Below are 23,106 nucleotides of genomic sequence, written 5' to 3' on the forward strand. Positions count from 1 at the left end.
TTAATAAATACTAATTAAAAAACTATACGACACAACAATACATATAATGACAAACTCATGTATTGACCAACAGGTCAATCAGACAGAGAACTGATAAACAGTCCAAAGAGAAAAAAACAGTAGTAAATTTGGAACCCTACACAACCTTCAGGGCTTATTATCGTAATATGCACCCAGTCAAGTAAAGCAGAGGAAACCAACATAACAAGTATATACTACTGTGAAAAAAATATAACTTGAGGTTCTATATAAGGTGAACGGGGAAAATACCACTATCTATCACCAATAAGAAACCTTCAAATACATGGGGATACACATAAAGCTATTGGAACAATCTCACCCAGATGTGATGCTGCAGCATATTGAAATGTGCTCCCCATGTCAAAATCAGAGTCCTATGGATCAGGTTCCGACCATCTAAGATCCGTTGGACTCCCGGACCACTTCCTGCGTAAAAGACCACCTCCCTACGCGTTTCATCTCAGGGAAGAATCCTCAGGGGACACGGCAGTCAGTACGTGGTCAGGATTTGATGGAGTGCTCAACCGAGACAAAAAATCTCCAGGGAGCCTCTCAACAAACCACCCAAGAATGGCGTCTCTTTTATATGGTACTCCTATCAGGGATAATGCCTATTCCTCCAGAACAGCTGAGATTCAGCCAATCAATCCTGGGCCTATAACCCACATACAGCGGTCCAACTAACCTCATTGGTGAATCAGGGTTAATGGCGGCGGCATGAACTCCACGTGGGATACACAACAATGAAGGTGTGTGTTAGGTACACTTCCGTCTCTCAGTGAAGAGCACGCACATCTGACTCAAAACAATGAGTCATGGACATGCGCAGTGACTCTGGAACGCAAGCGGCATTAGTGTTGTCGGAGCATGCGCATCCGCCTCAACATAGTGAGTCACAACCCTGCGCCTGGAACGCAAGCAGCGGCTAGTACATTTCTGCCCAGGCGCGCATATATGACTCACCAGAGTGAGTCACAGCCATCCGCCCGTGCTACAGACAGGAGGGGGGCGTGGATCACACTGTGGCTAATGCAAATACCAGGTTCACAGTTCTGACGTAAGGTGTGATCAACACCCTGATGGTACTGCACAAATCAATAGTCAGTAGAGATCCACGCAAGCAAAGCTCACCCACCGCTTCCAAGCCCGAGCCCACCCAGCATAATATTACAAAAAACGGCATTAGCAAAAAGTTCTATTCCCTTAGTATTTTATAATATAAGACACATCGTACCATTTAGTGCCATGCACAAAAAATTGGAAACATCCTATTATATGTCTTTTAACCTAAGGGGAATATAAGAAAAAAAGTGTCGTGACTATTACGTGGGGGATTCACTTTATAAGGAAGGCGGACCACTGAGTTTGGGAAATAAGCACTAGGCTGTTGTGTCTTACCAAAGAGAGAAAAAATAATTCAAAAAAACTAAAAATTCCTCTCTTCTCAACTTAGGGCTCCCAGGTCTAGAACTAATAATGACCCGGGGCACAAAAGTACCTGATATGTCTATCAGTATAGAATAACGAGTATTTTGGCTGGCTTCATAAAGTACAACACGGACAGACAAACAAAAAGACCCACCAGGGTACAAGGGCATACAAGGGGAGGAAGGATGATGAGGAGGGAGAGACAAACCGGGCACCAGGTCCACAAGAGAATCCAAACCATAAGGGCCATAATAGAAAAGGGGACAGAAAACGGAAAGGTTGAAAGACAGATGGGGGAGGTAAGCCTAAATGAGGCCCTGATGACATACTATACTACCTCCACCCTGCCTAACAGCGGAGGTTGGCACCCTAAACCTGCGCAGTGGCGCCCCCACTCGACGGCGGCTATCCCTAGCTGGTGTACCCTATTGGTCCCTCACCACTTCAGAGGAAAGAGACAAAGGAAAGTTGTTCGTTTAGTCCTGCTGGATATGTAGAGCCCAGTTTATATATCCACCTTGTCTCATGCTGGAGAATTATCTTGTCCCAATCGCCCCCCCGTATTGGTTTGGTAACCTTCTCTATGCCCATAAATTTTACTGTGGACGTATCACCCCCATGGACCAAGTTAATGTGTCTAGCCAATGGAGTCTCTCTTTTCTTTACAACATCCCTCAAATGCTCTCCAACTCTCCTCCTTAATTCTCTGATTGTTTTACCAACATAAATCAGGTCACAGTCACATATGGCTCTATATATGACACCCTCACTTCTGCAATTTATGAAAGATCGAATCTCAAAAGTTTCACTTTTATCCGTTGATTTGAAGATTTTTCCAACTTCAATATTTTTGCAGGCTACACAGCCACTGCACCTATGACAACCAGTCACTTTGGATGTTAACCATGTGTGGGGTTGTGGTTCAAAAAAATGACTATGCACTAATCGATCCTTAATTGATCGACCCTTTTGAAATGTAATTTGAGGGAACGGAGGTAAGGAGTCCCCAATATCCTTATCCATTTTTAGAATTGACCAGTGCTTATTGAGAATTTGTCTTAACTCCTTTGCGCCATTGTTATAGGTAGTAATGAAACGCATACCTGAAAAAGTGTCATTTTTTATAGGGGCTGGTATCAGGAGTTCTGTTCTCTCCTTCCTTTTTACTTCATTGAACGCATTTTTTAAAATACGATCCGGATAGCCCCTTTCATGGAAACGATTTCGTAAATCATGTGACTGTCTCAAAAAATTGTTGTCATCGGAACAGTTCCTGCGCATCCTCATATACTGCCCTTTCGGTATTCCTCTCTTTAGGGCCTGAGGATGCCCACTCTCCCACCGGAGGAGGGAATTTGTGGCGGTGGACTTTCTGTGGACACTGGTGCCAAGGGTGCCATCAGCCAACCTCTCAATCATCACATCCAAAAAAGGGAGTTTGAAAGGATCCCATTCAAATGTAAAAGAGAGACCAAAATCATTGGTATTTAAGCTGTTGACAAAATTTGAAAAAGATTCACCAGACCCCTTCCAGACAACAAACACGTCGTCAATAAATCTGAGCCATAACATGACTCTATCATCATTCACTGAACTTCCTTCACCGAAGACCACAGTTTCCTCCCACCAGCCCAGGAGCAAATTTGCATACGACGGGGCACAGGGACTCCCCATCGCAGTACCCCTGAGCTGGTGGAAGTACTTACCGTCAAAGGTGAAGTAGTTATGTGTCAATAGGAATTCAAGACACTCCAACACAAAACTATTATGTTCCTTCAAGTGATTCCCTCTACCCATCAGATAGTAATGGACCGCTTCCAACCCTTTATGATGGGGAATTGACGAGTAGAGGGCTTCCACATCAATACTCCCAAGGATGGTATCAGGATCCAAAGTCAAATTCTGAATTTTCATCAGAAGATCGGTTGTGTCCCTGGTATAAGAACTCAATGCAAGGACAAAGGGATTCAAAATCTTGTCCAGATAAATCCCCAAGTTCTTAGTTAGACTGCCCACACCCGACACAATAGGTCTACCTTTTAATGGGGACAAGCCTTTGTGAATCTTGGGCAGACAATAAAATGTGGCTGTAATCGGGAATCTGGGCAAAATGAAATCCATCTCGGTCTTGTTTATGACTTTTAAGGTCAGACCATGAGTGACAATGTTCTTCAAATCAGATAGAAATTTATCTGTAGGGTTAGAGGGTAATACTTTATAGCAATTCTTGTCACGAAGAATGCGTAGGCACATCAGCTTGTAATCTGGAGTATCCATGACCACAACGTTACCCCCCTTATCAGAAGGTTTAATCGTAACGCTGTGGTCTTTTTCCAGGTTACCCAAAGCTGACATTTCAATTCTTGTCAAATTAAAATGTGAATTGACAGAAGATTTATCTAGACTTTCGATGTCTTTGGAGACCAAATTAAGAAAGATGTCCATCGACGTTAAGTCGGTTTGGGGTGGGGGCATTTTATTACTTTTACATCTGAGATCTGTAAATGGTCCCTCACCTCTCATACTAGGGTCCTCATCTGCCAAACCATACAGAAGTCTAATGTCCTCCAACATTGAATCGGGTACCCCCAAGCTCATACTTATTTTTATCTTCCTGGATATGGAATTTCTTCCATTTGAGTTTTCGAATAAATAGGTGGAGGTCCTTGATCGCTTCAAAAGTATTAAAATCGCTGGATGGAACAAAAGACAAACCTTTGCTTAGGACACACATCTCTTCCGTTGTCAGGTTTCTAGATGACAGATTCAAGACCTGGGATTGGCATTCAGGCTTGGGGCCCCCCCTGGATTTAGTCTGTTCCGCAGGGGGTAAACCTGATCTAAAAAAGGTGTAGGAGGAACTTGTTTTCGATCTTTTCCTCTCCCACGATTACCCCCCCGACCTTTCTGCCTCCCTCTTTGTGTTTTTTGATGACCCTCAACGTCTGATAAATCTGTATCAGTTGATGTGTAGTCCACTTCAGGTACCCTTGAATCCCGATTAGGGTAGAGATAGGCTTTATTGTCCCTGAAGTCCTGCAGATCTCGAATGAACTGTTTATGTTTCCGGTCTTTTAAATGGAACTGAAAGCGTTCAATAGTATTTTGCAAAGAAAGTTCCTTAGCGGCAAAATCAGGTTCACTTGAGAATTTTTTAGTGATCTCAACTTGTTCTCTAAGTGTTTCGTTAGATTTATTCAAAATTAACCGTTCCTCATCCAATAAGATCTGCATGAACTTCAATGAGCTATTTGTAGCCTCTCTTTCCCATTTAGTGAGGAGGTCTGGGCTCTTATATCTAAGGCCAGGTGCCAAAGAAATCCTCAAGTGGCGTGGCACAATACCGGCCTTAATATAACTCTCGAGTCCCTGTACCTCCCACCAAGAGATAATCTGATTTTTATACACTCGTGTGAGTTCCTTAAAGGCAGAATTAAATGATGGAGTGTACTTTTTTTTGTTGGAATTCCCGATCAGAAAAAATGTCCTTGACCTCAGTGAGCCAATGGTTTGTGTCTATCCCAGTTGAGAAGAGAGGAATTTTTAGTTTTTTTGAATTATTTTTTCTCTCTTTGGTAAGACACAACAGCCTAGTGCTTATTTCCCAAACTCAGTGGTCCGCCTTCCTTATAAAGTGAATCCCCCACGTAATAGTCACGACACTTTTTTTCTTATATTCCCCTTAGGTTAAAAGACATATAATAGGATGTTTCCAATTTTTTGTGCATGGCACTAAATGGTACGATGTGTCTTATATTATAAAATACTAAGGGAATAGAACTTTTTGCTAATGCCGTTTTTTGTAATATTATGCTGGGTGGGCTCGGGCTTGGAAGCGGTGGGTGAGCTTTGCTTGCGTGGATCTCTACTGACTATTGATTTGTGCAGTACCATCAGGGTGTTGATCACACCTTACGTCAGAACTGTGAACCTGGTATTTGCATTAGCCACAGTGTGATCCACGCCCCCCTCCTGTCTGTAGCACGGGCGGATGGCTGTGACTCACTCTGGTGAGTCATATATGCGCGCCTGGGCAGAAATGTACTAGCCGCTGCTTGCGTTCCAGGCGCAGGGTTGTGACTCACTATGTTGAGGCGGATGCGCATGCTCCGACAACACTAATGCCGCTTGCGTTCCAGAGTCACTGCGCATGTCCATGACTCATTGTTTTGAGTCAGAGGTGCGTGCTCTTCACTGAGAGACGGAAGTGTACCTAACACACACCTTCATTGTTGTGTATCCCACGTGGAGTTCATGCCGCCGCCATTAACCCTGATTCACCAATGAGGTTAGTTGGACCGCTGTATGTGGGTTATAGGCCCAGGATTGATTGGCTGAATCTCAGCTGTTCTGGAGGAATAGGCATGATCCCTGATAGGAGTACCATATAAAAGAGACGCCATTCTTGGGTGGTTTGTTGAGAGGCTCCCTGGAGATTTTTTGTCTCGGTTGAGCACTCCATCAAATCCTGACCACGTACTGACTGCCGTGTCCCCTGAGGATTCTTCCCTGAGATGAAACGCGTAGGGAGGTGGTCTTTTACGCAGGAAGTGGTCCGGGAGTCCAACGGATCTTAGATGGTCGGAACCTGATCCATAGGACTCTGATTTTGACATGGGGAGCACATTTCAATATGCTGCAGCATCACATCTGGGTGAGATTGTTCCAATAGCTTTATGTGTATCCCCATGTATTTGAAGGTTTCTTATTGGTGATAGATAGTGGTATTTTCCCCGTTCACCTTATATAGAACCTCAAGTTATATTTTTTTCACAGTAGTATATACTTGTTATGTTGGTTTCCTCTGCTTTACTTGACTGGGTGCATATTACGATAATAAGCCCTGAAGGTTGTGTAGGGTTCCAAATTTACTACTGTTTTTTTCTCTTTGGACTGTTTATCAGTTCTCTGTCTGATTGACCTGTTGGTCAATACATGAGTTTGTCATATGTATTGTTGTGTCGTATAGTTTTTTAATTAGTATTTATTAAATGTTATATTTTAGGTTTTCCTTTTTGCTATTTATACTTTATTAGAACTGCCTTAGACAATAGGGTGCAAATTTCTGACTCAAGAGCCGCCTGTTGTAATGGCGACTTGAGAGATGTCACTATAAATGATTCCCGAGGAACCTGATGGAATTCTAATCTCAGTCCTTTTTTTTTTTTTTTTTTTTTTTTTTAATCAGATACATTTTTATTATCCGCAAAGAATAAACAATCAGAATATTTCTCATGACAATGTTTCATTAAACATTTACAGATAACTTTTTCCCCCCGACCCAGAGCCCCCCCACCCCGCCCAACCCCAGAGACCTCAGCCAGAGCCCTCAGCCAGAGCCATCCCACTTCCCATCATTCAAACATTTGAATAAACATCCGTTATATTTCCATTGAATACTAGGCTCCCTATATTTTCATTTATCATCCTAATTCAAGTCCATCCACGGTTGCCACAGCTTGTGGAAGATGTCCAGCTTATTCCATTTGGTGTAGATACTTTTCTCCAAAGTAAGTATATGCTCCGTTTGCTTAAGAAAGTCTCTTCTTTTTGGAGGTTCTTCTCTAATCCAAAATTTGGCGATCAATTTCCTAGCAATGAATAACAATCGTGCAATAGCTATTTTAAACATGTTGTCCGTAACAATTTCCTCCACATATCCCAATATGCAAGTCAGTGGAACCCTAGAGACAGAACATCCATACACCAGTTCAATACGATTTAAAACAACTATCCAGAAAGAGGACAGTCTAGGGCACTGCCACATCATATGCAATATCCCCGCCTGGGATTGTGAGCACCGAGGGCATTCCGAGTTCTGCCTAAGCCCAGCCTTGAACAACCTGTCAGGGGTTCTATAATCTCAGTCCTTCTTTAACTATGTTCAAGATCCAGGTACTCGCTGTTATTGTTTCTCATTTTTGGGAAAAATTTTTTAGTCTTTCTTCTACTGGAAGATCAGGATTATCAGTATCCACCACCTTTCCGGAAGGAAGATCCTTTAAATATGGTACCTTTATGCTTGTCTTCCCTTGTAGTCCAACGGCTCTGTCTTTCCGACTCCCCCCTCCTATTAAATGGACGTCTCCTAAATGTTCTCCTAAAGAATGGGAGAGATGGATTAGGGAAACCTTTCATTCTCTCTTTTGCCTTGGTGAGAATTTCATCTAGGACATTTCCAAAGAGAAACTCACCCTGACACGGGATAGTGCAGTTTTGATTTAGACTGCGTGTCCCCCTTCCACCTCTTGAGCCATAGAGCGCGTCTTGCATTATTATCAGGCCCACTGACCTGGCTGCCAGGCATAAATAGTCAGCCGAAGCAGCGGCCATAAATGCTGCAGCCCCTCTGAATAACGGAATGCAAGATAGCAATTGGTCTCTAGACACATTCTGCTGAATTTTCTGCTCCAGCTGATCAATCCATACCAGCATGGACCTAGCCATACATGTACTGGCTATGGCTGGTTTAAACACTCCTGTAGTGGCTTCCCACGACCTTTTAAGTGAAGATTCTACTTTGCGATCAAGTGGCTCTACCAACATGCCTGCATCTTCTACTGGTAGAACCGACTGCCTGGAAGTAGAGGCTACAGCTGCGTCTACCTTAAGGACCTTAGACCAGTTCAGTAGCTCCTCATCACTAAACGGATGATTCTTCTTAGACGCCGAGGGAAGGAAGCCCCGCTGATTCTGTTTGTCCCATTCCCTTTTAAATTAGGGATTTTACTGCTGGAACTAAGGGAAAGGCTCTTTTACTTTCTGCTAGTCCTGCAAACATTATTTCTTACGGTGTTTGGGCCTCGTTAGTATTTGCGCACCGTATAGTATTTCTAACCTATCTAACTAGATTGTCGATACTGTCTATAGGAAAGCACGAGCGTCCTTTATGTCTGATGAGAGAGGTATCGGAGATGAATGTGAGGAGTCGGAGGCTCCCTTAATGTCACTGTCGGAATCCGAACTGAGGATGTGGGATATTTCCTTCCTCTTGCTCCTGTGCCTCTCGGGTATACTGGTCCGGTTTAGTGCCTGCAGCTCTTCCCTTATCATCCTGCGGATGTCTACTGATGACACCGCCATCTCCTCCTGTATTGTTTTACAAATACAATCCCGACACAATCTCTTGGGGTAGGAGTCAGGGAGGGGCTTGGTACACAGGGCACAATCTTTATGTTTTGTTTTCTGTCTCTTCTTAGTCTGAAAGAAGGGGTATACAGCAAAGGAAAAAGTCAGCCTAATAGGCAGAGTTCTATATACTCACCCAGTGAAGCTTATACAACACCGGTTCTGGAGGATGAGGTACAGTCCTAGTCCTAGGTGCATCTGCCATATCACCTTTCCGACTCCTGCCTGCAGAACCTTTGCTGGAGTGGCCGGATTCAGCACTCTGCGCCTGAGGGTCCATCTCTGGTGGGTGCACGTTCTCCTGTGGGAACGACATCCTAGCACACCATTCTCCCATGTTTTTCGTTCTTATATTTGAATTTGGCGTGGTTCCTGATGGCTAACCCCGCCTCTTCCATTTTGCCTCGGAAGTAACCATCACTTCCGGGGCAGGAGCGCTCCCCGGCATAATGCCGCTCGTACCCCGGCCGCCCTGCTCACTCCATGGAACCGATACTAGCGGAGGCGGCCGGAATCTGGACCGGATGCTCCCCGCAGTGTTGAGCGAGTCTGGGTGGCCTCACCCATTCCCAGACCCGTGACACACGGACTCCTTACCAGACAAGGAGGGAGGCTGATAGAGCTACCCAGACGCTGCTTCTGGACCGCAGCCCTGCCGTTCCCACGGAAACCACACAGGCGGCGTGAATTGGCCCAGGTATCTCTTTCTTCCGTAGGTGTCCATGTTTCGGTTCCCATAGGAACAGGAAACCAACTGAGGAGGAGAGGTTGACCGCCCTTTTTATTTCTGTAGGTTTCCTGTTCTTATGGGCGGATCCCCTCTCTCTAGTGGGTGCTGTCATGAAGAGGGGTAAAACTTTGTTGTTATTGTACAGAGATTCACACTTGGCCTCACTTCACATTTAATGTTGTCGATCATAAAAGTGAAGTTTGGCAAGAAAGACGGGACCTGGTCTTGTAGGGACCATATGATCACATTCAGCAGCACAGAAGGGGGAGAAGGTAGATTCATCCAATAAGATATCAGGGATCTAGGAAGCCAACAGCATCATTACCCTCCGCTTTCTCTTACAGGCCATTATAATAATTTTAATTTATAATAAGTGATTTTCTAACTTGTCAGCACATTCTACGTACGCTGTCATTTGGCTTTGTAGTTTACAGATCTTGGCAGGTAAGAGTCAGTGTCTCCTAAACCAAGGGGAGTAGGTGGATCCTCCAGGCTATACGTTCTATGGAAAAGGGCTTTTGATGCCCAAAGTGATTTGAACATTTTTGTGTGAAGGAGAATGTGATGGTCTAGAGGCAAAATGGTGATCACAAAATTGTGATACTGTCGGAATACACCACCGATAAAGCAGCCACAGCCGGTGACTGAGAAGAATCTGTGACTTCTCAACATTTAGTAGTTACTACTCACCTGGGTAGTCATATGTAGGAATCTCCTCTTTACACCGCTCATCACCCCTCACATATGTCTCTGTAGTATTAATATGGGTCAGATCTTCACCCTGAAACAAATATTGTAAAAGTCACAGACAGATGGAGAAGTCACACCTATGATCAGCTCTAATCCTGCCATCTCCACCGTTCTCATTTCACAAGTATAAAACATATAATACTGGTGGATAAAACAAGACTGAGCACAAGACCTTCACAGCCGTCTACACATTATAGGGGAGATCTCATGACACCTTCTCTCCATCTACCTGATGATCCTGAGGAACATTGGGATCTTCTTGTTTACTGTCCTGTGGAAGAAGAGGACGGGGACATCTCTCTGGTTTTGTCCTCTTACTGGATAGATCTGGAGGAAACACATACAGGGACTGAATTCATTCTTTACATACAGATAATTATAGGCCGTGTGTATTTAGTCCTGTCTATTACCTGGTGATGTGAGGGACTGGGGAACCTCCATCATGACGTCCTTGTACAGATCTTTGTGTCCTTCTAAATACTCCCACTCCTCCATGGAGAAATAGACAGCGACATCCTGACACCTTATACGAACCTGACACATACAATGATACAGTCATCCCCCGATCCCTTCATAGTGTTACTGTATAATGTCCCAGCATTCCCAGCAGTGTCACCTCTCCAGTCAGCAGCTCAATCATCTTGTAGGTGAGTTCTAGGATCTTCTGGTCATTGATGTCCTCATGTATCAGGGGGTGAGGTGGAGGCCCCGTGACTGGGCTCAGGGGTATTCCGCATCCCTCAGACACAGGGGCCTGACAGCGCTCACTAGAGGTCTTCTTCACTACTGTGTAATCCTGGTTATGGAGAGACACATTAATAAACCTCACTACAGACATTTCCAGAGTCCTCACCTCTCCAGTTCTGTCCATCTGTTATTGCCATAGATAAGAATGATGTAATGTGACGTCATCAGAATCTCTCACCTCTCCAGTAAGACGGAAGAGAATCTCTAGGGTGAGGTGTAATATCCTCTCCACCATCTTGTCTCTGTCCATATCCATCTTTGGTGGGTAAATCAGGAAAATTCTCTTATATAGAAGATCTTCACTGAGAGGATCCGATATTGTAGAGACCTGAATGAGAAGATGAGCCGATGTAACATCATAAAAATCATGTGTAATAATACAATTACTGGAGATAATAAGTGAAACATATGAGATTTATTATTTTACAGTATTTAATCTTCTTCTTTACATCTACTAATAAAACCTATATATTTAGGCCACAGACAACAAGCAGTGTCTTCCTCGGAGTAAGCAGCTGAATTCGTTCCTCATAGACTCATCTTCCATAACGCAAATTCTTGTCTCATTTACCGACACTGGAATCGGCATTAGCAATACTGCAGGAGATATTCATTACACGTGACAGGAGAAATAACTACTTCATGATGAGGACGACATCTTCATCTTCTATTACGGCTCTAGGAACATATTTGTCCAGAGTCCATCACTGACTCCATCACCACCGGCCTCTATATGAAGGTTTCCCGTCTTCCCCGCACTGTAATCATCTATCACATTAGATCTCAGGTCTGATTCACACACAGAAGTTTGAGGCTTTTATAAAAGATGGTTTGTAAGAACAACAAGACAGGAGTTATCTAATGCAAATGTACAGTGTTTTTTTTCTGGATAGGTTTTTGGTTTTTTTTTTAGCATTTTTGCTTTGGATTCCATATAACGTATATACTCGAGTATAAGCTCAGGCACCTGCTTTTGACACGAAAAACTGGATAAGCTTATTGACTTGAGTATAAGCCAGGTATACATTGTCCCTTCATCCCTATTGTCATAGCCTCCAACCGTCCCTCATTGTGCGGGACTATCCCAGTTTTGAGCCTTTGCCCTGCTGTCCAGCACGGGACGCTCTGATCCCGCAGACAGCAGGACCGACACGCCCCTTTGTGCAAGCCATGCCCCGGGCCCTTACTTTTCCGTATGGCTGCCTGCTTTCTGTGCACAGGACCTGTGATGAGGTCACAGGAGGGGAGGAGTCAGGGGTCACATGATTGGGACCTCCGTGGATTGCAGGACTCTGCTGCCTGTGCTGGTTCCCAACTTGCCACATGGTGCTGCAGCCGCAGGATGAGGTAAGTATGCTGCCTTGTGTGGGGTCAGGAGGTGTACAGTGTGGATGTAGCAGAGCCGTGTGTGTGTGCACGAGGTGTACAGAGCGGAGCCGTGTGTGCGCGAGGTGTACGGAGCGGAGCCGTGTGTGCGCGAGGTGTGCGCGAGGTGTACGGAGCGGAGCCGTGTGTGCGCGAGGTGTACGGAGCGGAGCCGTGTGTGCGCGAGGTGTACGGAGCGGAGCCGTGTGTGCGCGAGGTGTACGGAGCGGAGCCGTGTGTGCGCGAGGTGTACGGAGCGGAGCCGTGTGTGTGTGCGAGGTGTACGGAGCGGAGCCGTGTGTGTGCGAGGTGAACGGAGCAGAGCCGTGTGTGTACGAGGTGTACGGAGCAGAGCCGTGTGTGCAAAGTGTACAGAGCGCAGCCGCGTGTGTAGGAGTAGCTATGTGTCGCCATTATATGGTATGGAGCATCATGTGCAGTCATTATACGGTATGGAGCATCATGTGCAGTCATTATACAGTATGGAGCATCATGTGCGGCCAATATACAGTATGGAGCATCATGTGGGGTCATACAGTATGGAGCATCATGTGGGGTCATTATACAGTATGGAGCATCATGTGGAGCCATTATACAGTATTGAGCATCATGTGGGGTCATTATACAGTATGGAGCACTGTGTGGCCATATTTTTGTGTTTATAATTATTGTATATCTGAAACAGTGGGATCAGCAGTGCTAAATGGGTGTGGTTGGGACGTGGATATGGGTGTGACTAATTATGAATGGGTGTGGTCAGGGGCATGGCCTAAAATTTGCCGAACTCCACATAGAGAATAATAGAGCCTCCAGCACCAACCTCCACCCGCAGAGCAGCACTCCACATAGAGAATAATGGAGCCTCCAGCACCGACCTCCACCTGCAGAACCACACTCCACATAGAGAATAATGGAGCCTCCAGCACCGACCTCCACCTGCAGAGCCGCACTCCACATAGAGAATAATGGGGCCTCCAGCACCGACCTCCACCCGCACTCCATAGAGAAAAATGGAGCCTCCAGCACCGACCTCCACCCGCAGAGCTGCACTCCACACAGAGAATAATGGAGCCTACAGCACCGACCTCCACCCGCACTCCATAGAGAATAATGGAGCCTCCAGCACCGACCTCCACCCGCAGAACCACACTCCACATAGAGAATAATGGAGCCTCCAGCACCAACCTCCACCTACAGAGCCGCATTCCACATAGAGAATAATGGAGGTTCCGGCACCGACCTCCACCTGCAGAGCCACACTCTGGATAGGGAGGTTATGGGGTTTGGGCACTGGTCTGGTATACAAAGGGGTTGTGGTGGTTGAACAATGAAGACTTGCCTTGTCTGGTCGATCTTATTTTTAAAGTGTGTGGCGAAGTCCTCAGCAGAGATGAGGGAGGTTGGAGGGGGCACTGGGGGCAGAGGAGGGAGTTAAAGGTTTTGAATAACTGTTTGGGGTTGTAGGATAGGGAAGATATGAGGGTTGTGAAATAGACCTGTTTAGCAGAGGTGAGAGCAAATTTAAAAGAGAGTGTTGCTTGTTTGAATACAGTGAAGTCATCTTGCGAGTGTGTTTTCTTCCAACACCGCTCCGCAACCCTGGACACTTGCCGGAGCTTTTTAGTGGGGTTATTGTGCCAGGGTTGTCTACTGATACGTCGCACTCTTCCGTTATGGGGGAAAGCGTGATGTAGTTAGTTGCGATAAGTCAGGTATGGAAGATCTATGAGATGGAGGAAAGATGAGGAGTTCAGAGTTGTCCACATTGAGTTTGAGAAAGCAAGAGGAGAAAAAGAAGGAGGATATGGCTGATAGACACTCCGGGATTCTGGACAGCAGAGAGGTGACGTCTGGGCCAGAAAGGTAGATCTGAGTGTCATCAGCATAAAGGTGGTACTGGAATCCATGAGACTTTATGAGTTGTCCCAGGCCAAGTGTGTAGATTGAGAAGAGTAGGGGTCCTAGAACAGAGCCTTGGGGGACTCCAACAGAGAGAGGGTGGGATGAGAAGGTAGTGTGGGAGTGGGAGATGCTGAATGTGCGGTTGGAAAGGTATGAGGAGATTCAGGATAGGGCAAGGTCATTGATGCCAAAGGAGGAGAGGATCTGTAGTAGGAGGCAGTGGTCAACTGTGTCAAAAACAGAAGACAGGTCTAGAAGGAGGAGTACAGAGTATTGTCTGTTAGCTTTGGCTGTAAGTACGTCATTAGTGATTTTGGTCAGGGCAGTCTCAGTTGAGTGATGGGGGCAGAAACCAGATTGTAGATTGTCAAAGAGCAAGTTAGAGGAGAGGTGGGAGGAAAGTTCAGCGTGGACGTGCTGCTCCAGGAGTTTGGAAGCGAATGGGAGCAGCAATATTGGGCAATAGCTGGACATAGCTGTTGGGTCAAGGGTTAGCATGTTAAGGATAGGCATGATTGTGGCATGATTGTGGCATGTTTGAAAGCAGAAGGCAAGGTGCAAGAAGTTAGTGATAGGTTGAAGAGGTGGGTTAGGGATGAGATAAGTGTGGTGGTGAGGTTGGGGAGGAGGTGAGATGGGGTCGAGCGTACAGTTGGTGAGGTGCGATTTGGAGTAGAGACAATTAAGCCCCTCTTCAGTAATTTTGGAGAGGGAGGTTATGGGGTTTGGGCATTTGTCTTGTATTCAATGGGGTTGTGGTTGTTGAACAATGAAGACTTGCCTTGTTTGGTCCATCTTATTTTTAAAGTGTGTCCTCAGCAGAGATGAGGGAGGTTGGAGTGGGCACTGGGGGACGGAGGAGGGAGTTAAAGGTTTTGAATAACTGTTTAGGGTTGTAGGATAGGGAGGATACAAGGGTTGTGAAGTAGGCCTGTTTAGCAGAGGTGAGAGCAGATTTAAAAGCGAGTGTTGCCTGTTTGAATGAAGTGAAGTTGTCTTGTGAATGTGTTTTCTTCCAATGCCGCTCTGCAACCCAGGACTGTTGCCGGAGCTTTTTAGTGGCGTTATTGTGCCAGGGTTGTCTATTGATACGTCGCACTCTGCCATGAACGAGAGGGGCAACCGTGTCAATACCTGATGCGAGAGTGGCATGATAGAAAGCAGTGGCAGTGTCTGTGTCATGGAGTGAGGATATGGATGCCAGTGGTAGGATAGCGTCAGAGCATGTGGGAGTCTAGGTGTGCAAGGTTTCTGCGGGGGTGCGCATGTTGCTGGACATGGGTGACCAGTGAGGAGGACAGGGATGAGAAAGTGAGCACACGGTGGTTGGATAGAGTGAGAGGGGAGGTGGTGAAGTTAGATAGAGAGCAGTGAAGACCAGGTCTATGGTATGTCCGTCTATGTGGGTGGCTGTGGAGGACCACTGAGTAAGTCCAAAAGATGAAGTAATGGTCAGAAGTTTGGAGGCTGTTGACTGAGGTGCATCAGTGGGGATGTTGAAGTAACCCATGATGATGGTGGGAATGTCCGCAGAGAGAAAGTGAAGAAGCCATGTGGAGAACTGGTCAACAAAGGCAATGGCCTGGAGGTCGGTATATGACGGCCACTTAGAGGTTGGAGGGAGAGTAGATGCGGACAGAGTGGACTTCAAAACAGGCTAGGATAAGGGAGGGTAGAGGTGGAATTGGGTTAAAGGTGCAGTTAGAAGAAAGGAGAAGACCCACTCCTCCACCATGTCTGTTGCCGGGACGAGCGGTGTGGATGAAGTGGAGGCCGCCGTAACACAGCGCAGCAGGGGAGGCGGTGTCAGAGGGTGTTAGCCATGTTTATGTGAGGCCAAGGAAGGCAAGCTTGTAAGAAAAAGGTTGTGAATCACATGAAGCTTATTGCAGATTGAGCGGGAATTCCAGAGTGCTCCAGAGAGAGCAGAGGGGTGGGTGTAAGGGGCACAGGTTTTATGTTGGAAAGATTGTGGTAGTTCCTATTAGATAGGGAGCGATAGGAGTGGGTAGTCATGCGAGGTATGAGCTATGGAGGTCCAGGGTTGGGAGAAATGTCGCCAGCAGTGAGAAGCAGAGAAAGGGAGAGCAGGTGGGAGAAAGGGAGTGGGCGACTTGTTTTATTAGGACAGATTTGAGGTTGAGGAGCAGGTCAGTAGAGGAGGACAGGTGGGGAGGTAGAAGTGCAGTGGAGATGATTATTTGGTTAGAGGGTGCTGGGGTTTGTGGATAGCGAAGGAGAGAGAGGATTAGTGGAGCAAGCACTGTAGGGGCATATGTAAACATTATGGAGTAAGATGGGTTAATAGAAAAGCTAGGTTCAAGTAATAAGAAGTGCTTATTCAGCAGACATACCCAAAAGAGACAGATACAGAGTGGAGTCCTGACTCCTGGCATTGAAATAACTGCGGCGTTTCTATGCTTAGCTGCAGGGATACGCGTGCCTGACCCCACATGCATGCACCCCTTAAGATGCTACTAAATTTATAGGACTCAGTTACATGAGGTTACATGATTAAAGGCACTGAGCCTGGCTACAACCATACCTCCTTGCACAAGATAATACCTTCATTGAAGGGAATGTTGCAGGATGATAGGCAGCATAGAGAACGGAGCCTCCAGCACCGACCTCCACCCGCAGAGCCGCACTCCACATAGAGAATAATGGAGCCTCCAGCACCGACCTCCACCCGCAGAGCCGCACTCCACATAGAGAATAATGGAGCCTCCAGCACCGACCTCCACCCGCAGAGCCGCACTCCACATAGAGAATAATGGAGCCTCCAGCACCGACCTCCACCCGAAGAGCCACACTCCACATAGAGAATAATGGAGCCTCCAGCACCGACCTCCACCCGCAGAGCCGCACTCCACATAGAGAATAATGGAGCCTCCAGCACCTACCTCCACCCGCAGAGCCGCACTCCACATAGAGAATAATGGAGCCTCCAGCACTGACCTCCACTCGCAGAGCCGCACTCCACATAGATAATAATGGAGCCTCCAGCACTGACCTCCACTCGCAGAGCCGCACTCCACATAGAGAATAATGGAGCCTCCAGCACTGACCTCCACTCGCAGAGCCGCACTGCACATAGAGAATAATGGAGCCTCCAGCACCGACCTCCACCCGCAGAGCCGCACTCCACATAGAGAATAATGGAGCCTCCAGCACCGACCTCCACCCGCAGAGCCGCACTCCACATAGAGAATAATGGAGCCTCCAGCACCGACATCCACCCGCAGAGCCGCACTCCACACAGAGAATAATGGAGCCTCCAGCACCGACCTCCACCTAGAGCCGCACTCCACATAGAGAATAATGGAGCCTTCAGCACCGACCTCCACCCGCACTCCACAGAGAATAATGGAGCCTCCAGCACTGACCTCCACCCGCAGAGCCGCACTCCACATAGAGAATAATGGAGCCTCCAGCACCGATCTCCACCGGCAGAGCCGCACTCCACATACAGAATAATGGAGCCTCCAGCACCGACCTCCACCCGCAGAGCCGCACTCCACACAGAGAATAATGGAGCCTCCAGCACAGACCTCCACCCGCAGAGCCGCACTCCACACAGAGAATAATGGAGCCTCCAGCACCGACCTCCACCCGCAGAGCCGCACTCCACACAGAGAATAATGGAGCCTCCAGCACAGACCTCCACCCGCAGAGCCGCACTCCACATAGAGAATAATTGAGCCTCCAGCACCGACCTCCACCAGCAGAGCCACACTCCACATGGAGAATAATGGAGCCTCCAGCACCGACCTCCACTCCACATAAATAATGGAGCCTCCAGCACCGACCTCCACCCGCAGAGCCGCACTCCACAGAGAATGGAGCCTCCTGCACCGACCTCCACCCACAGAGCCGCACTCCACATAGAGAATAATGGGGCCTCCAGCACCTACCTCCGCCCGCAGAGCCGCACTCCACAGAGAATGGAGCCTCCAGCACCGACCTCCACCCGCAGAGCCGCACTCCACATAGAGAATAATGGAGCCTCCAGCACCGACCTCCACCCGCAGAGCCGCACTTCACATAAAGAATAATGGAGCCTCCAGCACAGACCTCCACCCGCAGAGCTGGACTACACATAGAGAATAATGGAGCCTCCAGCACCGACCACCACCCGCAGAGCCGCACTCAACATAGAGAATAATGGAGCCTCCAGCACCGACCTCCATCAACAGAGCCACACTCCACATAGAGAATAATGGGGCCTCCAGCACCGACCTCCACCCGCAGAGCTGGACTACACACAGAGAATAATGGAGCCTCCAGCACCGACCTCCACCCGCAGAGCCGCACTCCACAGAGAATGGAGCCTCTTGCACCGACCTCCACCCACAGAGCCGCACTCCACATAGAGAATAATGAAGCCTCCAGCACCGACCTCCACCCGCAGAGCTGGACTACACACAGAGAATAATGGAGCCTCCAGCACCGACCTCCACCTGCAGAGCCGCACTCAACATAGAGAATAATGGAGCCTCCAGCACAGACCTCCACCCACAGAGCTGGACTACACATAGAGAATAATGGAGCCTCCAGCACCGACCTCCACCCGCAGAGCCGCACTCCACAGAGAATGGAGCCTCCAGCACCGACCTCCACCCGCAGAGCCGCACTCCACAGAGAATGGAGCCTCCAGCACCGACCTCCACCCACAGAGCCGCACTCCACATAGAGAATAATGGGGCCTCCAGCACCGACCTCCACCCGCAGAGCCGCACTCCACATAGAGAATAATGGAGCCTCCAGCACCGACCTCCACCCGCAGAGCCGCACTCCACATAGAGAATAATGGAGCCTCCAGCACCGACCTCCACCCGCAGAGCCGCACTCCACATAGAGAATAATGGAGCCTCCAGCACCGACCTCCACCCGCAGAGCCGCACTCCACAGAGAATGGAGCCTCCAGCACCGACCTCCACCCACAGAGCTGGACTACACATAGAGAATAATGGAGCCTCCAGCACCGACCTCCACCCACAGAGCCGCACTCCACATAGAGAATAATGGAGCCTCCACCCGCAGAGCCGCACTCCACATAGAGAATAATGGAGCCTCCAGCACCGATCTCCACCTGCAGAGCTGGACTACACATAGAGAATAATGGGAGCCTCCAGCACCGCCCTCCACCCACAGAGCCGCACTCCACATAGAGAATAATGGAGCCTCCAGCACAGACCTCCACCCGCAGAGCTGGACTACACATAGAGAATAATGGGGCCTCCAGCACCGACCTCCACCCGCAGAGCCGCACTCCACATAGAGAATAATGGAGCCTCCACCCGCAGAGCCGCAATCCACATAGAGAATAATGGAGCCTCCAGCACCGACCTCCACCCGCAGAGCCGCACTCCACATAGAGAGTAATGGAGCCTCCAGCACCGACCTCCACCCGCACTCCACAGAGAATGGAGCCTCCTGCACCGACCTCCACCCACAGAGCCGCACTCCACATAGAGAATAATGGGGCCTCCAGCACCTACCTCCGCTCGCAGAGCCGCACTCCACAGAGAATGGAGCCTCCAGCACCGACCTCCACCCGCAGAGCCGCACTCCACATAGAGAATAATGGAGCCTCCAGCACCGACCTCCACCCGCAGAGCCGCACTTCACATAGAGAATAATGGAGCCTCCAGCACCGACCTCCATCAACAGAGCCACACTCCACATAGAGAATGGGGCCTCCAGCACCGACCTCCACCCGCAGAGCTGGACTACACACAGAGAATAATGGAGCCTCCAGCACCGACCTCCACCTGCATAGCCGCACTCAACATAGAGAATAATGGAGCCTCCAGCACCGACCTCCACCCGCAGAGCCGCACTGCACATAGAGAATAATGGAGCCTCCAGCACCGACCTCCACCCGCAGAGCCACACTCCACATAGAGAATAATGGGGCCTCCAGCACCGACCTCCACCCGCAGAGCCGCACTCCACATAGAGAATAATGGAGCCTCCAGCACCGACCTCCACTCCACATAGAGAATAATGGAGCCTCCAGCACCGACCTCCACCCGCAGAGCCGCACTCCACAGAGAATGGAGCTTCCTGCACCGACCTCCACCCACAGAGCCACACTCCACATAGAGAATAATGGGGCCTCCAGCACCTACCTCCACCCGCAGAGCCGCACTCCACAGAGAATGGAGCCTCCAGCACCGACCTCCACCCACAGAGCCGCACTCCACATAGAGAATAATGGAGCCTCCAGCACAGACCTCCACCCGCAGAGCTGGACTACACATAGAGAATAATGGAGCCCCCAGCACCGACCTCCACCCGCAGAGCCGCACTCCACATAGAGAATAATGGAGCCTCCAGCACAGACCTCCACCCGCAGAGCCGCACTCCACATAGAGAATAATGGAGCCTCCAGCACCGACCTCCATCAACAGAGCCACACTCCACATAGAGAATAATGGAGCCTCCAGCACAGACCTCCACCCGCAGAGCTGGACTACACATAGAGAATAATGGAGCCCCCAGCACCGACCTCCACCCACAGAGCCGCACTCCACATAGAGAATAATGGAGCCTCCAGCACAGACCTCCACCCGCAGAGCCGCACTCCACAGAGAATGGAGCCTCCAGCACAGACCTCCACCCACAGAGCCGCACTCCACATAGAGAATAATGGAGCCTCCAGCACCGACCTCCACCCGCAGAGCCGCACTTCACATAGAGAATAATGGAGCCTCCAGCACCGACCTCCATCAACAGAGCCACACTCCACATAGAGAATGGGGCCTCCAGCACCGACCTCCACCCGCAGAGCTGGACTACACACAGAGAATAATGGAGCCTCCAGCACCGACCTCCACCTGCATAGCCGCACTCAACATAGAGAATAATGGAGCCTCCAGCACCGACCTCCACCCGCAGAGCCGCACTGCACATAGAGAATAATGGAGCCTCCAGCACCGACCTCCACCCGCAGAGCCACACTCCACATAGAGAATAATGGGGCCTCCAGCACCGACCTCCACCCGCAGAGCCGCACTCCACATAGAGAATAATGGAGCCTCCAGCACCGACCTCCACTCCACATAGAGAATAATGGAGCCTCCAGCACCGACCTCCACCCGCAGAGCCGCACTCCACAGAGAATGGAGCTTCCTGCACCGACCTCCACCCACAGAGCCACACTCCACATAGAGAATAATGGGGCCTCCAGCACCTACCTCCACCCGCAGAGCCGCACTCCACAGAGAATGGAGCCTCCAGCACCGACCTCCACCCACAGAGCCGCACTCCACATAGAGAATAATGGAGCCTCCAGCACAGACCTCCACCCGCAGAGCTGGACTACACATAGAGAATAATGGAGCCCCCAGCACCGACCTCCACCCGCAGAGCCGCACTCCACATAGAGAATAATGGAGCCTCCAGCACAGACCTCCACCCGCAGAGCCGCACTCCACATAGAGAATAATTGAGCCTCCAGCACCGACCTCCACCAGCAGAGCCACACTCCACATAGAGAATAATGGAGCCTCCAGCACCGACCTCCACTCCACATAAATAATGGAGCCTCCAGCACCGACCTCCACCCGCAGAGCCGCACTCCACAGAGAATGGAGCCTCCTGCACCGACCTCCACCCACAGAGCCGCACTCCACATAGAGAATAATGGGGCCTCCAGCACCTACCTCCGCCCGCAGAGCCGCACTCCACAGAGAATGGAGCCTCCAGCACCGACCTCCACCCGCAGAGCTGGACTACACATAGAGAATAATGGAGCCTCCAGCACCGACCACCACCCGCAGAGCCGCACTCAACATAGAGAATAATGGAGCCTCCAGCACCGACCTCCACCCGCAGAGCTGGACTACACATAGAGAATAATGGAGCCTCCAGCACCGACCACCACCCGCAGAGCCGCACTCAACATAGAGAATAATGGAGCCTCCAGCACCGACCTCCATCAACAGAGCCACACTCCACATAGAGAATAATGGGGCCTCCAGTACCGACCTCCACCCGCAGAGCTGGACTACACACAGAGAATAATGGAGCCTCCAGCACCGACCTCCACCCGCAGAGCCGCACTCCACAGAGAATGGAGCCTCTTGCACCGACCTCCACCCACAGAGCCGCACTCCACATAGAGAATAATGGGGCCTCCAGCACCGACCTCCACCCGCAGAGCTGGACTACACACAGAGAATAATGGAGCCTCCAGCACCGACCTCCACCCGCAGAGCCGCACTCCACATAGAGAATAATGGAGCCTCCAGCACAGACCTCCACCCGCAGAGCTGGACTACACATAGAGAATAATGGAGCCTCCAGCACCGACCTCCACCCGCAGAGCCGCACTCCACAGAGAATGGAGCCTCCAGCACCGACCTCCACCCGCAGAGCCGCACTCCACAGAGAATGGAGCCTCCAGCACCGACCTCCACCCACAGAGCCGCACTCCACATAGAGAATAATGGGGCCTCCAGCACCGACCTCCACCCGCAGAGCTGGACTACACACAGAGAATAATGGAGCCTCCAGCACCGACCTCCACCCGCAGAGCCGCACTCCACATAGAGAATAATGGAGCCTCCAGCACAGACCTCCACCCGCAGAGCTGGACTACACATAGAGAATAATGGAGCCTCCAGCACCTACCTTCACCCGCAGAGCTGCACTCCACATAGAGAATAATGGAGCCTCCAGCACCGACCTCCACCTGCAGAGCCGCACTCCACATAGAGAATAATGGAGCCTCCAGCACAGACCTCCACCTGCAGAGCCGCACTCCACATAGAGAATAATGGGGCCTCCAGCACCGACCTCCACCCGCAGAGCTGGACTACACACAGAGAATAATGGAGCCTCCAGCACCGACCTCAACCCGCAGAGCCGCACTCCACATAGAGAATAATGGAGCCTCCAGCACAGACCTCCACCCGCAGAGCTGGACTACACATAGAGAATAATGGAGCCTCCAGCACCTACCTTCACCCGCAGAGCTGCACTCCACATAGAGAATAATGGAGCCTCCAGCACCGACCTCCACCTGC

At 49.5% G+C, this 23,106-nt stretch overlaps 1 protein-coding gene across 1 annotated transcript in view; it reads right to left on the bottom strand.

Moving 5' to 3' along the window:
* Positions 1 to 22,843, bottom strand: part of LOC138663183 (zinc finger protein 157-like) — a 117,112-nt gene extending 94,269 nt beyond the window's left edge. The window contains exons 1-6 of the mRNA XM_069749335.1: positions 22,822 to 22,843; positions 10,983 to 11,132; positions 10,674 to 10,853; positions 10,468 to 10,591; positions 10,287 to 10,384; positions 9,998 to 10,088 (exon numbers count right to left, since the gene is read on the bottom strand). Of these exons, the coding sequence (XP_069605436.1) occupies positions 9,998 to 10,088; positions 10,287 to 10,384; positions 10,468 to 10,591; positions 10,674 to 10,853; positions 10,983 to 11,060 (571 nt within the window). The 5' untranslated portion in view covers positions 11,061 to 11,132; positions 22,822 to 22,843. The remainder of the gene's footprint in view (positions 1 to 9,997; positions 10,089 to 10,286; positions 10,385 to 10,467; positions 10,592 to 10,673; positions 10,854 to 10,982; positions 11,133 to 22,821) is intronic.
* Positions 22,844 to 23,106: the final 263 nt, after the last annotated feature.

Source organism: Ranitomeya imitator, chromosome 2 (assembly GCF_032444005.1).
Source record: "Ranitomeya imitator isolate aRanImi1 chromosome 2, aRanImi1.pri, whole genome shotgun sequence".
NCBI lineage: Eukaryota > Metazoa > Chordata > Amphibia > Anura > Dendrobatidae > Ranitomeya > Ranitomeya imitator.